Source organism: Tupaia chinensis, unplaced genomic scaffold (assembly GCF_000334495.1).
Source record: "Tupaia chinensis unplaced genomic scaffold, TupChi_1.0 Scaffold000161_1, whole genome shotgun sequence".
In the NCBI taxonomy this organism is placed as follows: domain Eukaryota; kingdom Metazoa; phylum Chordata; class Mammalia; order Scandentia; family Tupaiidae; genus Tupaia; species Tupaia belangeri.
In genome coordinates, this window is record NW_006159632.1 from 1,861,869 (window position 1) to 1,877,510 (window position 15,642).

Consider the following 15,642-nt stretch of genomic DNA (forward strand, 5'->3'; position numbering starts at 1 on the left):
GGGGGGGAGCCCGCGCAGCACCATCAGCCCCTTGGCGCTCCCGTGGCTTGCGCCCCACTGTGCGGCCGTCACAGCCAGTGTCACAGCCAGTGTCTGCCTCAGGAAGTGCTTCAGGTGTACGTCAAAGCCCTGCCTGGCCTGCTGAAATCCAGGTTTGTGTGTGTGCGGTGCAGATGCCGTCCCCTCACTGGGCGCCCCGCACGTGTCACGAAGTGTGCGCGTTTCAGTTTCTGACCCCGACAGCGCCAGGGCCTTGTCAGGGAGGCAGCTGTGTTTGCTGCTTGTTCTTCCCAGGCTTTAGTCTCAGTTATTAGCCAAAAGATTCCCTTCCTATGTCAGGTTCGTTTTAGCCATTTCCATCAGACGCAGATATCCCAAAACAGGATAAAAATTCATTATTTTAATGAATTATTTTACATTTATTTAATAGAATGTCAGTAGCCATTTAGAATGTTTGTAGAGGTCTTAGAACATGAGAAAATGCTTATAATATTGTACAGATAAAATAAATAAAATTAAAAATAATACTTATTTCTGTGTGAAATATACATATACATAAAACGATATTTATTGGGGCAGTAGCATTGGAGATTGTTATTAGGATTATTTTTATTTTTTTTAGTTTTTTTTTCATAGGTATGTGTGCTCCCTGGGGACAGCCAAAGAAAGGGAAAGTGATGGCCATGCCACCATCCCTTCTCCATTCTCCTCCTGGGATTTTGGACACAAATGCATGTGTATCCAGTGCGAATTTCAAGCCACTGGGTCTGGGACTCGAACCGTGGTTGGCCATGTGGAAATCCAGTGCCTTGACCACCATGCCACCTGCCAGCCCTGGGGATTGTTATTTTTTAAATACCATTTTTATATTTATTACCTAAGCAGCACATATGGAAAAATCTGAAAATACAGTAAAGCAAAAAATAAGAAAATTAAAATTACTTATAATTCTACCATTGAGTTCTTCAGATTTTGTGATTATCAAGTTTGGTACATTTTTTAAAAATTTATTAATCTTTGGACTAGCAGATGGTTTAATGGTTATATCATCAGACTCCCATGTAGTCAACCATGGTTCAAATCCTGGACCCAGCAACTTAAAACTCATGCTGGGCTTGTGTGTGTGGTCTAAGATCCCAAGAGAGAATGGAGGAGAAGGGAATCTAATGGCCATTCCCCTAGGGAGTGATTTCTCATTTTGTCTCTGTCTCTCTCTGTCTCTCCAGCGAGAACACACTCCCTGTAGCAAAAATATCTCTAAAAAAACCATAAATCTTAACTTCTTATGAGTAGACTCATCTTTTGAATTATTGCATATGCCATTTTAAAAATTTATAAAAATATAACCACTATTATCTCCATATGTAACTTTTTAAATGCATTTTAATACAACTGCTTTAATATTAATGTTAAATCACTACCTTAGTGAGTTTTTAAAAATTCCTGATGTTCCAACATTGTTTAAACGTGCATTTTTGCGTAGAAAAAAATACGTCATGACTTTTCCGATAACCCAATGCTGTATGTGTTGATATTTCCAATGATATTGCCAATGATATTTCCATAAGTAAACTGTTTCATGTGTACTTTTTCCTCACAGGGTAATAAGAGATTTGTTTTTAAGTTGTAATGGAGTAAATCAGATCATCGAATTAAATTACTTAGAGGACATTCGAAGCCATTCCTTGAAAGCCTTTGAAACTCTGATCATCAGCTTGGGGGAGCAGCAGCGAGCTGCTTCAGCACTGGGTACTGACGGGGCGAACGGCGGGCAGCAGTCGTGCTCTGCAGACGGGAGCACTGCTCAGACCCCGCAGGCTTGCTCAGAGTCTCCTCGGAGTCTCAGCAGATTTTATGCCAACCTCAGAGAAGCTTATCCAAAAAAGCGGAAGACTGTTTACCAGGATGCTCACATCTACGCCATAAACCTGTTCCTCTGCGTGGCGTTTCTGTGCGTAAGTAAAGAAGCAGAGTGTGACAGGGAGTCGGCCAACGACTCGGAGGACACGTCTGGCTACGACAGCACAGCCAGTGAGCCGCTAAGTCACATGTTGCCTCGCTTGTCTCCCGAGAGCCTCGTCTTGCCCACGCCCGAGCGAGTGCACCAGGCAGCAGACACCTGGTCCGCGTGCCGCTGGGTCTACATGGCGAGCTCAGCCTTCCAGAAACAGTTCCACAGGCTCGGTGGTTTCCGCCTGTGCCATAAGTTAGTGTTCATGATACTGCAGGACCTGTTCCGAGGGCCGCGGGAGGGGCAGCGCAGAGAGGAGGGAGCTGCGGGAGCCAGCGAGCAGCACGGCGCAGACCGGACCTCCCACCGTGAGGTGGCCCTGAGCGAAGACCCACTGTCAGTGACCGGAAGTAGCACCCTCACGCCCCCTGAGCAGGGCGCGCCAACCGAACAGGACGGTTGGCAGACGAGCGCTGAGTGCGTGGGCGAGGTCAACTCGCAGCATGCTCCTTCCAAGAGTGCGGGACAGGTGTCTGCTGCCGAGGCTGCTTCCCAGGAAATAGAGGCACTCTCAGGTCGGGAAAGGGAGACCTCCCTGCAGAGCATCCGGCTTTTGGAAGCCCTCCTGGCTATTTGCCTTCATAGTGCACGAAGTAGTCAGCAAAAAACGGAAGTGGAGTTGCCCAGCCAGGTAGGACCTCATCCTGGGTCCAGCTCTCCGTGGTACGTAGCTTCTTAGAGTTTGAGCTGAGGGTTCTTGCTATTTGCTTTTCCAGAGATCTTAGTGTAAGAAGCTCTTGAGTGCTAGCACAGTGGCCGGTCCTGCCAGGGACACAGGCGTGCACAACCCAGTTCTCTCCCAAGGAAGCATATGGTTTAGTTTGAGTGCAAAACCCCGGTGTGGGAAGGCGTGGGCGTCAGGTGTCAGTTGCACACCAAGGATGCCGTGTGCAGGCTCAGCGCGCAGTGCTGTGCGATGCTACCGGGTGCACTGCCCATGTCCCTTGGGCCAGCTGGTGCCCCCAGCTGCCCTCACCGCATCTGCACCCACAGCGAGGGCGCCACTCACTGCCGGGAGACCTGAGGCCCGTGCTCACAGCCAGAGGTTAGGACAGTGGCTCTGGACTGGGGGCGTGTCTGCTGAGGGTTAGGCTCCAGAGCTCCCCCGAGCATGAGGCTGGGCTGAGTGCCTCCTGAAACTGCGTCTTTGTTGGGCTTCTTCCCTCGCCCCTGCTGCTTCCCTCACACCCTCGCGAGTTTTCTCCTGAGGGCCCTCGTCCACGGAAAAGGAATCTGAGACCTTGGGGCGTGCGGACCTCTTCTTTCCACACGGACTTACCCCAGCTCTTCTGCCGGCCAGCAGGCAAGCCCACTCAGTTCCGGCCTGCTTTCTGCCCCTCCTAACACCCTGATGATCTGGCATTGCTCGGTTAGGACCCTCACCCCCCCCTCTTAATCTCATTTCCTGCCACCTCTACCTGCCACAGTCGAAGCCAGGAAGTCGCATCAAGTATCGATCAATGAGGTTTGTGTAAGAGACGCTTGGTCACTTCACTTTCAAACCAACTGCAGATACACGGACCAGCTTTCTACTTGCTGAGTCTTAACATGCATTTTGTTACTTTTAGTTTTTTAAAGCATGTCTTCAATATAATTTGTGCTTTCTTATCTTACCTTAGAACTTGTCTGTGGAGAATATATTGCTTGAAATGAGGGACCATCTTTCCCAGTCAAAGGTGGTAGAAACAGAATTAGCAAAGCCTTTGTTCGACGCCCTGCTCCGAGTCGCCCTGGGGAGCCACTCTGCAGAGGTGGATCATCACGCAGCAACGGCTGAGAAGGTAGGGGCACAGCGAGTCCTGGGTACGACTAGCTGGGCAGAAGTGGAGGGGGAGACAGGATGCGATGGCCACGGGCAGGGTTCTGTGGCTCCTGTGCCATCCGAGAGGGACAGTATTTCATCAGGGGTCTCCTAGCAGCGGGAGAGCAGGGCAGCGGGCTTTTCTTCATCGAGTCTGGAAATGTCCTGGGGTCCCTCTCGGTCAGGACAGAAATCCATGGTTTGACCTGACAAGGCTTACATCCAACCGATAGTTCCTTCAGTGTGGCTCAGGGATGGTGTATGTTCGTTACCTTACCCTGTCCTATGTGGGTACAGCAGACATTTCCAGAACGCTGTGCTCGCTTGAATTTTAAATCACTCAGCATAAAAATGACTAGTACTCAACATACGAAATAGCAGTCAAGGTCTTTTTTAGTTGTTGGGTTAACTTTTTTTTTCCTAAAAGAACAAACTTTTTTTCCCCCCGAATCTTTGTGAGGCATATTTAGTTCCTTTCCTTCTGTTTTCACGTCTTTTACTTTCAATTAATTGCCACCTATCCTTTGTCTTCATGTAATCTCTCTTCTAACTCCTTGATCTTACCATGTATCTGCTGCTTCATAGTATCTTTATGTTACTACAAAGTATTTTTATGCCGTAACTTAAAAACTTATTGAAATGGTTCTTAATGTCTTCATCATACTCCTTAATCAATTCGCTCAATGTAAATGTTAGAATACCTACTTTAGGGCCCAAAAATCCATAGAGGGGAAGGGGCTGCAGCATGGCCACCCCCTGCAGGGGCTGAATTCTCACTTTTTCTTTATCTCTCCTTTCTTTGATGAGCACATGCACACTATGGCAAAAATAATTTTATTTGAAGAATTTTTTTTAAATTTTATTCATTATCATTACTATTATTTTTAATTTGACCAGAGAGCGGGGGTTGGGGGGAGAGAGAGAGAGAGTAAGAAAGCAAGTCTCCAGATCTGCGATTTGAACTGCAGTCAACCATGTGGAGAGGCCAGTGCCTTAACCACCATGCCACCTGCTGGCCCCCCTGGAAAAATTCTTTTCTTAAAAAAACCCATTGTATTCAACTTTTTAGTAGTGTTGCAATGATATAGTACTTTGAACTTCTTTAGGTGAAAATGTTTTCTAAAACGAGGGTATTGGAGGCATTTTTATAAGAAAAAGAAAACTTCTTGCTACAAGGTGTTACAAAGAAGGTTAATGCTAGAACTCTTGAACTCTGAAATGCTGCTGTTTTTTTTTGAGAGAGAGGTTTTTCCTGTAGGGCATGTGCACTGACCAGCGAGAAAGAAAGGGAGAAATCACTCCCCAGGGGTGGCCACACCACAGTCCGTCCTGCTCCAGTCTCCTCTTGGTAAGTAGGCTGGCTGGGCAGAGCCTGCTGGAGGGCACGCACGCACACCCACTGTGAGTTTTACGCTGCCCTGGGCTGCAGTCGACTTTGTGGGAGCTCAGCGACGTGACTATTATGCCACCTGCTGGTCCCTACACACTCATAATTAGGTAATTACATTCTGGAGCCTTTAGATTAACCCTTTGGAAAAACTTTCAGGTCTCAAGTTATCTATTGGGTCATTGGAAAAGCCAGGACGCATTTCTGCATAGGCACACACACTGCTGGGACCAGCGGCCAGCATAGCGATCTTACCACTGGACTCTCATGTGACTGGCTGTGTTTGAAGTCCCGGAACCGGGGGCTTGTAAATCACGGCGGGCACGCAGAAGTCCCGGAACCGGGGGCTTGTAAATCACGCCGGGCACGCGCAGGTGTGTGTATGTGTGCGTGTGTGTGTGCACACGCGTGCCCAACATCCCAGGAGGAGAATGGAGAAGGGACGCAGCATGGCCCTCCTCCCCGGGGGTGATTTCTCACTTTCCTTCCCACTGTCTGTGTCTGTCTCTTTCTGGCGAGCTCAAACACCCTAAGACAAAAATGTTTGAAAAGAAAAGAAAAATATGTCACGACTTTTCTGACAACCCAATAATTTATGAGACATTTATAAAAATCCTTATGGAAAACTTTTTCTATTAATAACTGTTCAAAACAAAACACGTTAGCATTGTTCTATGAAGTACAGATCTAACTCACTGTGACTTTTAGTCATTTCCTACTGTATAATTAGAATGAGGTATCTTATATAGACTTACCTTTCAGTAAGATTTACATGACTGATAGCTTTCTCTGTCAGAAACCTGCTTTTTTTTGAGGTGTTAAGTTGTATGATAAATCCTGGGAAGTTTCGTTGCGTCCGTTCTCTAACTTACAATGACTGAGACTGATTGCTGAGGTTTTCCTCTAAGAAGGGGATCGGAGTTGTTCGAACTGACTCCGGTGCACTGTCTTACCGATCCGAGCATTCGCCAGACGATGCCTCTGATCTGCACTTCCTAGAGCCGGCAGTCGGAGGAGGAGCCCCCGCCCCAGCCTGGCGACTTTTCCGAAGGAGCCGAGGATTCTCAGAGCTGTCGTCTCAAACTTGTGGTTGAAGAGGAGGGCTATGATGCAGACAGCGAGAGCAACCCTGAAGACGGCGAAGCGCGGGGCGAAGGTACTGTCCCAGACGGCTGGGGCCTGGCGGCAGGCCCCACTATTGGCTGGCGACACTGTGTGGGAATTCCGTGTCGCCGTACAGCTGAGCAAGTGTCCGGCCTTGTTTTATTTACTCTTCACGACACTTACGGCTCTAGTACATGATGGTGAGAGGTATCTTATCACAGACCTCAGCCCCCACCCAGAATGTGGGAAGGAGACAGCCCTGCTTATACATTTTAGGGGACAGAGAAGTGTCAGAAATAGTAGCCTGAGGAGTCAGACCGGCCTGTCACAGTCATCAAGGGGGGAGTATTTCTGAGAGGTCATGTCAACATCGAGCTGACATAAAGACAGGGCCGGCCGGACAGCCTGCGGAAGGGCATGTCACACAGGGTGTCCAGGAAGGCGTGACAGGAGCGGCAGTGTCTCCCTGTGCCCTCCCGGGTGCTGTGCCACATGCTCTAGCCCGCCCGCCCTCCTGGCCTCAGGTGGGCTACACTGCCCATGATTCCTGGACGCCAGGGACACGTGACTGGAATGGCAGAGACGGACTGATGAACACCAGGAGACCCCTGGGAAGGCACCATCTTTTCATGTGCTGGCCTTAGGAATGTTCTGGGCCCTTAGTCTTCCCTGAGTCTGCTCTAGTGTGCACTCCTCAGTCAGTTTTCCCTTCCCTATCAAGTGAGCGGGAATAGTCACTGATCTCTTTTTTTTTTCTTAGAGAGGTTTTAGCTATAGGGCACATTTGCTTGCCAGAGAGACAAAGGGACAGAAAGAGAGAAATCACACACCACCCCCGGGGGGGATGGCCACGAAGCAATCCCTTCTCCTCCATTCTCCTCTCGGAATCCTGGGTACGCATGCACCCAGCATGGGTTTAAGTCACTGGGTCCAGAACTCGAACTGTGGTCGACTACATGGGAGGCCAGCGACATAGCCATTACGCTAACTGCTGGTCCCTAGTTACTGATCTCTTACAGGGCGTGAGGGACCCATAGCAGATACTCTTTGAAAAATGCGTCTTCAGTGGTGGTTCGTACAGGTTTATCATGGCACAGGAATGATTTTATATCCGTGGACTTCCTCCTTTTCCTGTTTGTTAACTAGATCTCGATGTAATCAATTCTGGTCTAGGCAGAATGTATCACTTTTTTAATTGTCAGAGGGCACTGCACTTGCCAAAGAGAAAGAGAGAGAAAGAGAGAAAACCCTCCAGTAGGTCTGGCTATGCCACAGTTCTTTTCCCACCATTTCTCCATCTCATCGAGATTTGGGGCACACACATACCTGGCATGCTTTTCAGGTCTCCAGGGCTGGAACTCAAACCAGGGTTGTCCATGGAGAATCCAATTCCTTCTGCATAGGCTTAATCACTGCAGCATGGGCCAGCCCTATGTATTTCTTAACTATATGAACTTCTGTACAGAGTACAGCTGACTCTTTTAAGATCTTAGTGGTCAATTTTTCAAAAATGCAGTATTCACTTAATATGTATTTTTCATTGACCAAGAGCTGACAATGGGACCAGCCAATGGGACCAGCAGACGGCATGACGGTTACATTGCTGGGTCCCCACAGAGTAGGCCATGCTTTGAGTCCTAGACCCAATGACTCATGCCAGGCGTGTGTGTTTGTGTGCCTAAGATCTTGAGAGGAGAATGGAGGAGTGACCATCCCCCCGGGGGGGCGGTGATTTCTCACTTTCTGTCTCTCTGTCTCTCTGGCAAGCACACACCCTATAGCAAAAATCTCTCAAAAATAAAGGAAAAAAGGAAGAATTCTCCAGCTGATAGCCAAGCCTGCCATTCTCACCAAGCTGTGAGCAGCCAGATTGACTGCCCCGTTTAGGGTTTGCAGGCCTAGTTTTTATTCTGGTACCCTCAGAAGGGTGTGTTACATCTGTAGCGTTTGCCGTAGAATTGCTGTTGCTAAGATTTGTGGTCCTATTGAAGATCAAAATCATTTTCGCGCTCTACCTGGCGGCAGGTCAATAGCATGGCGAGCGGCAGTGTGGGAGCCGCCGGCCGGCTGTGGGTGCCAGTGCACACGTACAGCCAAGACCCCGGCGAGCTGGAGACTATGGGAGGGGACCACAAGAAGCCAGACCCTGCCACGGCGTCATTCCTCTCTTTCTCTGGTGTACACATGCATGCAATTTCTATCATGAATAGAATAAAACTTAAAAAAAGAAAACTTTTTTTTTTTTTTGGGAGAGGTTTTCGCTATAGGGCGCGTGCGCTCGCCAGACAGACAGAGAGAGAGACAGAGAGACAGAAAGCGAGAAATCATCCACCAGGGGGATGGTCACGCCTCAATCCCTTCTCCTCCATTCTCCTCTCGGGATCTTGGGCATGCACGCACACGCGCCCGGCGTGAGTTCTAAGCCACTGGGTCCAGGACACGAACTGCAGTTGACTACGTGGGAGTCCAGCGACATAGCCATTACGCTAACTGCTGGTTCCCAAAAAAAGAAAGCTTTGAAGGCTTCATAGCACGGTGGTTAATCACCGTGTGAAGGGGATTGTACCCCATACCTCAGCTGACCACGGGTCAGATCCTAGCCCCAGTAGCTTGAAAACACGCCAGGCATATGTGCATGTGTGCCCGAGAACCTGATGGGAAGGAGGAATGGAGGAAGAGGAATGGAGGCATGAATGTACACCGTAGGAGAGCGCTCTCTGTGTCTCCAGCAAGTAGACATGCCCTCTGGCAATTGGAAAAAAAAGACAAAATTATTTTAACTTACTTTTAAAGCTACATTAATCTTCAGAATATTGTTGTAAGACTTGGTTACTCAGGACACCTACTATAATCAAACTTTCTTTGTAGGAAAAGGGCTTGTGAACATCTTTTAGCCATTTTGCCACTGGATATTTTAAATATTAATGCAGTTTGAACTCTTCAGTGTTTAGGGAATAAAAACCATCTTTTCTCTTTCCGTTTTCAGGGACAGACCCAAAGCCTGAAGCAGAAGGCCTCAGCGGCCCAGGCAGTCCAACCAACCCACTCGAGGGCATCGCTCACGGGGAAGTCGTGTACCCGGAGATCTGCACGCTGGAGCTGTACCTGCTCTCTGCTGGTAAAGCCAGACTGGAGCTGCTGACCCATGTATTTGACAGCTTCTTGAAAATCATCAGGCAGAAAGAAAAGAATGTTTTTCTGCTCATGCAACAGGTAAGAGATGCATTTGGCTAAATGAGGTGGACTTTATCTGACCCCTGCCCCAGTTATTCACCCACTTACTAGTAACCCAATAGGTCTGGAATTATATGAGATGTTACTTCTTTTTTAATACTTGAGGTGTGTTTTTACGTACAAGCAGTATTTAGAATCTCCTAATTCCATAGTTCCCTAAAGTAGCATAAAAAATTAACGTTCTCATTGACTACACAATAAGGAATACTCATATGTTTCTGAGAATGACAACATTTTTTGAATTGTCTTTAATTTTCATATGTGTTTGTTATTTTGAAAAATCAGAAAATTCACAAACTCTATAAAAAGAAAATGAAACTGTGCAGTTTTCCACATAGCACCTTCCCAGTCTTGTAAAATAAGTGAATACGTGTATGTACAGCAGCACCTTCCCAGGCGTGTAGAATAAGTGAATACGTGTATGTATGTACAGCAGCACCTTCCCAGGCGTGTAGAATAAGTGAATACGTGTATGTATGTACAGCAGCACCTTCCCAGGCGTGTAGAATAAGTGAATACGTGTATGTATGTACAGCAGCACCTTCCCAGGCGTGTAGAATAAGTGAATACGTGTATGTATGTACAGCAGCACCTTCCCAGGCGTGTAGAATAAGTGAATACGTGTATGTATGTACAGCAGCACCTTCCCAGGCGTGTAGAATAAGTGAATACGTGTATGTATGTACAGCAGCACCTTCCCAGGCGTGTAGAATAAGTGAATACGTGTATGTATGTACAGCAGCACCTTCCCAGGCGTGTAGAATAAGTGAATACGTGTATGTATGTACAGCAGCACCTTCCCAGGCGTGTAGAATAAGTGAATACGTGTATGTATGTACAGCAGCACCTTCCCAGGCGTGTAGAATAAGTGAATACGTGTATGTATGTACAGCAGCACCTTCCCAGGCGTGTAGAATAAGTGAATACGTGTATGTATGTACAGCAGCACCTTCCCAGGCGTGTAGAATAAGTGAATACGTGTATGTATGTACAGCAGCACCTTCCCAGGCGTGTAGAATAAGTGAATACGTGTATGTATGTACAGCAGCACCTTCCCAGGCGTGTAGAATAAGTGAATACGTGTATGTATGTACAGCAGCACCTTCCCAGGCGTGTAGAATAAGTGAATACGTGTATGTATGTACAGCAGCACCTTCCCAGGCGTGTAGAATAAGTGAATACGTGTATGTATGTACAGCAGCACCTTCCCAGGCGTGTAGAATAAGTGAATACGTGTATGTATGTACAGCAGCACCTTCCCAGGCGTGTAGAATAAGTGAATACGTGTATGTATGTACAGCAGCACCTTCCCAGGCGTGTAGAATAAGTGAATACGTGTATGTATGTACAGCAGCACCTTCCCAGGCGTGTAGAATAAGTGAATACGTGTATGTATGTACAGCAGCACCTTCCCAGGCGTGTAGAATAAGTGAATACGTGTATGTATGTACAGCAGCACCTTCCCAGGCGTGTAGAATAAGTGAATACGTGTATGTATGTACAGCAGCACCTTCCCAGGCGTGTAGAATAAGTGAATACGTGTATGTATGTACAGCAGCACCTTCCCAGGCGTGTAGAATAAGTGAATACGTGTATGTATGTACAGCAGCACCTTCCCAGGCGTGTAGAATAAGTGAATACGTGTATGTATGTACAGCAGCACCTTCCCAGGCGTGTAGAATAAGTGAATACGTGTATGTATGTACAGCAGCACCTTCCCAGGCGTGTAGAATAAGTGAATACGTGTATGTATGTACAGCAGCACCTTCCCAGGCGTGTAGAATAAGTGAATACGTGTATGTATGTACAGCAGCACCTTCCCAGGCGTGTAGAATAAGTGAATACGTGTATGTATGTACAGCAGCACCTTCCCAGGCGTGTAGAATAAGTGAATACGTGTATGTATGTACAGCAGCACCTTCCCAGGCGTGTAGAATAAGTGAATACGTGTATGTATGTACAGCAGCACCTTCCCAGGCGTGTAGAATAAGTGAATACGTGTATGTATGTACAGCAGCACCTCCCCAGGCATGTAAAGTCAGTAAATATGTGTGTGTGTGTACAGCAGCACCTCCCCAGGTGTGTAAAGTCAGTAAATACGTGTATGTGTATGTAGAGTAGGCCGCTAGCAGATTACTTGTTATGACATTGCATTTCCTCATGCTTATGTGAGGCAAGAAATTTAATTTCTTATGTTTCATTTTTTAATCTTCAGGGAACTGTGAAAAATCTTTTAGGAGGCTTCTTGAGCATTTTAACGCGGGCCGATTCTGAATTTCAAGGTGAGTTGAAACTACAAAGCTTCGAGATTGTTCTGCTATGTGACAGTCAGTAGTAGTGGGCTCACTGGCACTCGCTCGGGTTTCAAGGGTACTTTGCGTACCGACTCATGTGTTCCTCAGACACACACGCACGCACCCGGTGAAGTGGATGCAGGGTCGATACCTGCGTGGAGGAGAGGTCCTGCCTTCCCAGGGACTGAGCTGTCCACAGCCCTGTGCGTGGACGCGGCACAGAGGAGTGAGCCCTGTCTAGCACTGCTGCTGCCATGCCCGTGGCTGACGGAGTGCTGCCCCCTGCTGCTGCCTTCAGCCTGCAGAGCAGTTCAGTTCATGGCAACACAGCTCCAATGAGGAGACGCCCAGGTCTCAGTTGGATAACTAGGCACGACTTACAGGGAATGTTCGTGTGCATCTGCGTGGTTTCCATGGAATCACACTCAGGTTGTGCATTTTGGGCAGGAGCACTCGGAGGTAATGCTAGAGGGCACCACGCCAAGGACCCGTACTCCCTGGTCCTGCTGCGGTGCACAGCTTTCATGCATGGTCAAAGTCACCTGCTAGGTTTCTTTATGTAAAGGTACTGTTTTCCCTTGATAATTAGCATCTCTTGAAATAACTTAATACTGTAAATATCCTTTTCCTCATTTCTACTTTACCTAGCTCATTAATTCTTAGCATTCATTGATAATTCTTGACTGGAAGAGTTCCTGCGTGGTGTTTGCCAAGCAGTCGCTTTCTGCTTTTGGTATTTCTTCTTCATTAGTCAGGTTTGCCATGGAAGGCGTCACCTCTCTCTTGGCTTATTTAATGTGTGGTATATAGTTTCTAACTGCGATAGGCACTTAGTGAACCATTTTGATCTGAAGATTTATTTTCATAAATAAATCTGTTTTCATCTTAGCTCTTTTTTTTGTTCCATTATTGTTTGATAACAACTTTATTGGGCTGGCCCCACAGCTCAGTGTTAAGGGAGCCAGGTCCACGTGACTGACCATGGTTTCAATACCTGTCTTGGGGACTTGAGAAACACACAGGGCACGTGTGCGCTTGCACGCCCAAATCCTGCAGAGCGAGAGTAGAGGAGAAGGGATTGCAGCGTAGCTGGGCCCCACTGGGGGTTCTCTGTCTCTCTCACTGGCTTTCTCTTTCTCTCCCTAGCACTCTCTCTTTCTTTCTCTCTCTCTCTCTCTGGTGAATACACATACCCTCTGGCAAAAAAAAAAAAAAAAAAAAAAAAAACTTTATTGAGGTTTAATTTCACATGCCATACAATCCACCCACTTAAAGTGTACTATTAAGTGTTTTTTATTATATTCAGAGTTGTGCAATAACCGTCACAATTAACTTTAGAACAGTTTCATCACCCCCAAACGAAACCTCGTCCCTCTTAGCAGTTGCTCCGTCTCCCCCTAAGCCGCCCTGTGCCCCTCCCCGTCCTCTGGCCGCTGTTACTTGCTGCAGCTCTAGACCTGCTGTCCTGCGTATTCAGAAAGGGGCCGTGTGGCCCTGTGACCGCCTTCCATGTAGCCGTGTTTTCAGTGTTCGTCCTGTTGTGTGCTCCAGCACTTCTGTTTTTGCATTTTATTTTAGTTTTTATTGTGCATGGATGGCTTTTTAGTTTTGATTAATAGACTTCATCTTTTAGACTAGCTTTAGACTTACAGAGAAATTGAGTATAAAGAGGACGAAGGTCCCCATTGCTCCACGCCCTGTCAGTTTCCCTGTTATGACATCCCACGGCTCGTGCTTTGGTAACAGTCAACGAACCTATATTCGTATGTTTGATTGAGAAGCGTTCTTGGTTGATTTGGATTTCATGAGTTTTTACCCAGAGTCGTTTCTCTGCTCATGTACCCTGCCCACGACGGCACATGACACACCCTGGGCACCTGTGGTCATGGCAGTTTCTGAGACTTCCAATGTCCTCGATGACCTTGACTTTTTAAAAAATATTATTTATTTAATTTTATTTATCACTATTGTTTTTTAATTTGCTACAGGGCACACATGCTTACCAGAGAGAGAAAGCAGGCCACCCGGTCAGGGTCTCGTGCTGCAGTCGGCCATGTAGGCGTCCAGTGCCTTAACCGCCAAGCCTCCTGCTGGCCCAGTCTTGACCTCTTTGAGGAGTGCGGGGCAGGTGTATTAGAGATGCCCTGCTGGGATTTAGCTGGTACTTCCTCACTGTGCTGTGGCACTTCCCTGCTGGTTGGTGCTGTTCGGTATCTCATGAGCTCATTGGCCGCTGGCGTGCCTCGTGTGGAGAGATGTCTGCTCAAGTCCTCTGCCCATTCCCGCATCTCTCCTTGTTGAGTCTTAGGAGCTCTCTGTGTATTCTGGATGTTAACCCTCTGTCAGGCAGTGTGTAGGTATTTCCTCCCATTCTTTGGCTATCTTCTTGCTTGCTTGATTTACCTTGAAACATATATATATTTTTAATTTTGTGGAAGTCTAACTTACCTATTTTTTGCTTTAGTGCTTCCCTTTTAGGCCCATACGAGGCAGGTCTGATCCAAGATCAGGAAGATTTATTATTTTTAAAATCTTCTTGTCCTGTCCGTATTCTTGGGTTTTTCTTCTTACATTCGAATTGTAATCCTAGACCTTCTGAATTGGGCCCCTGTGTGTCTGATATTTTCTTCTCTTTCCTTTTCTGCTATATTCTCGGAGTATTTCTTCTATTTCAACCTTTCATTGAATTGTTTGAAAATGCCAGCGAGTGTGCAGGCTTGCCTGAGAGAGAGGGAGAGACTGACAGCGAGAGAGAGAGAGATGGGGAGAGAGGACCCCTCAATGGGGCAGTCACACCGCAAGCTCGTCTCTCCCGTCTCTTCATTTCGTCGATTGGGTACACAACGCCTGGTGTGTTTCCAAGCCGCTGGGACTGGGCTAAAACTGTTCAGCCGTGTGGGGTCCAGGTCCCTCAATACAGCTATGAGGCCAGCCTTCAGTTTTCGATTTCGATCATTGTGTTTTAATATTTAAGAGCTCTTGTTTGTTTGTTTTCTGGCTATTTTCATATGAGGACGTAATTTTTTCACCTGTATCTGGACATGGTAGTGAACATGTAAAGCTTCTTCTGTCCCATAAGTTATGTCTTCTCTGCTGGAGTCAGCTTATCAGTTTGTTTTTTTATCTTGGTTTTATTCTTTTAGGTTGTTGACCAACATTTCACAAACTTTTCTTGCCCGTTTTTATTTAATAAATTGGACGTTCTTCTAATGTTATAAAAGCAAATTTGTTTTCCTTTTTGGCCTCATCCCAAATAGACATTCTATGGAAGAGCCCAGAGTGGGTATGCCTGTGCACGGCGAGAGCTTACTCTGAGGGACCATTGGGACCTCTATTACCCATGTGGCACTTCGTGCACCTTAGAAAAACGTGTCGTCCACACGTCGGGCTTGGCTGATGAGTGATGCCTTTGTGCTGTGAAAGGGCACGTGTCATCCCCACAGCCACACAGCCATGCCAGGAGGGGCGCTAGAAGCACACATGCAGGTCCACAGGCCCTTTGCTGGGCAGCCGGCAGGCCTGCAGGCCGCGCTGGTGCTGACGGCTCACTGCCTGCCTGCGCTCTGGCCCGGCAGCCGTTCTGTAACTTTAGAAAGGGTACTGGAGTTGCTCTAAAGCGGAAGGGCATTCCCTGTGCGCTCTGCTGAGAAGCGGGGTGGTGGGCCTGCCTTCCCAGCCCAAGCACGCATTGCCCTTGGGGCTGCGTTGGCCTCTTCCCCAGATGTTAGCGGGACAGCAGGACAGCCACTGCTCTGAGCTCCTGTCACTCACAGCTCTGGATGGCACCTTTCTCTTCTCTCTGTCTGCTTTC

General features: G+C 47.4%; 1 protein-coding gene across 1 annotated transcript in view; it reads left to right on the top strand.

Moving 5' to 3' along the window:
• LYST (lysosomal trafficking regulator) overlaps positions 1-15,642 on the top strand; it is a 150,267-nt gene that overhangs the window by 27,055 nt on the left and 107,570 nt on the right. Inside the window, exons 7-12 of the mRNA XM_027770856.1 lie at positions 87-152; positions 1,601-2,642; positions 3,631-3,792; positions 6,199-6,355; positions 9,290-9,516; positions 11,753-11,819. Of these exons, the coding sequence (XP_027626657.1) occupies positions 87-152; positions 1,601-2,642; positions 3,631-3,792; positions 6,199-6,355; positions 9,290-9,516; positions 11,753-11,819 (1,721 nt within the window). The remainder of the gene's footprint in view (positions 1-86; positions 153-1,600; positions 2,643-3,630; positions 3,793-6,198; positions 6,356-9,289; positions 9,517-11,752; positions 11,820-15,642) is intronic.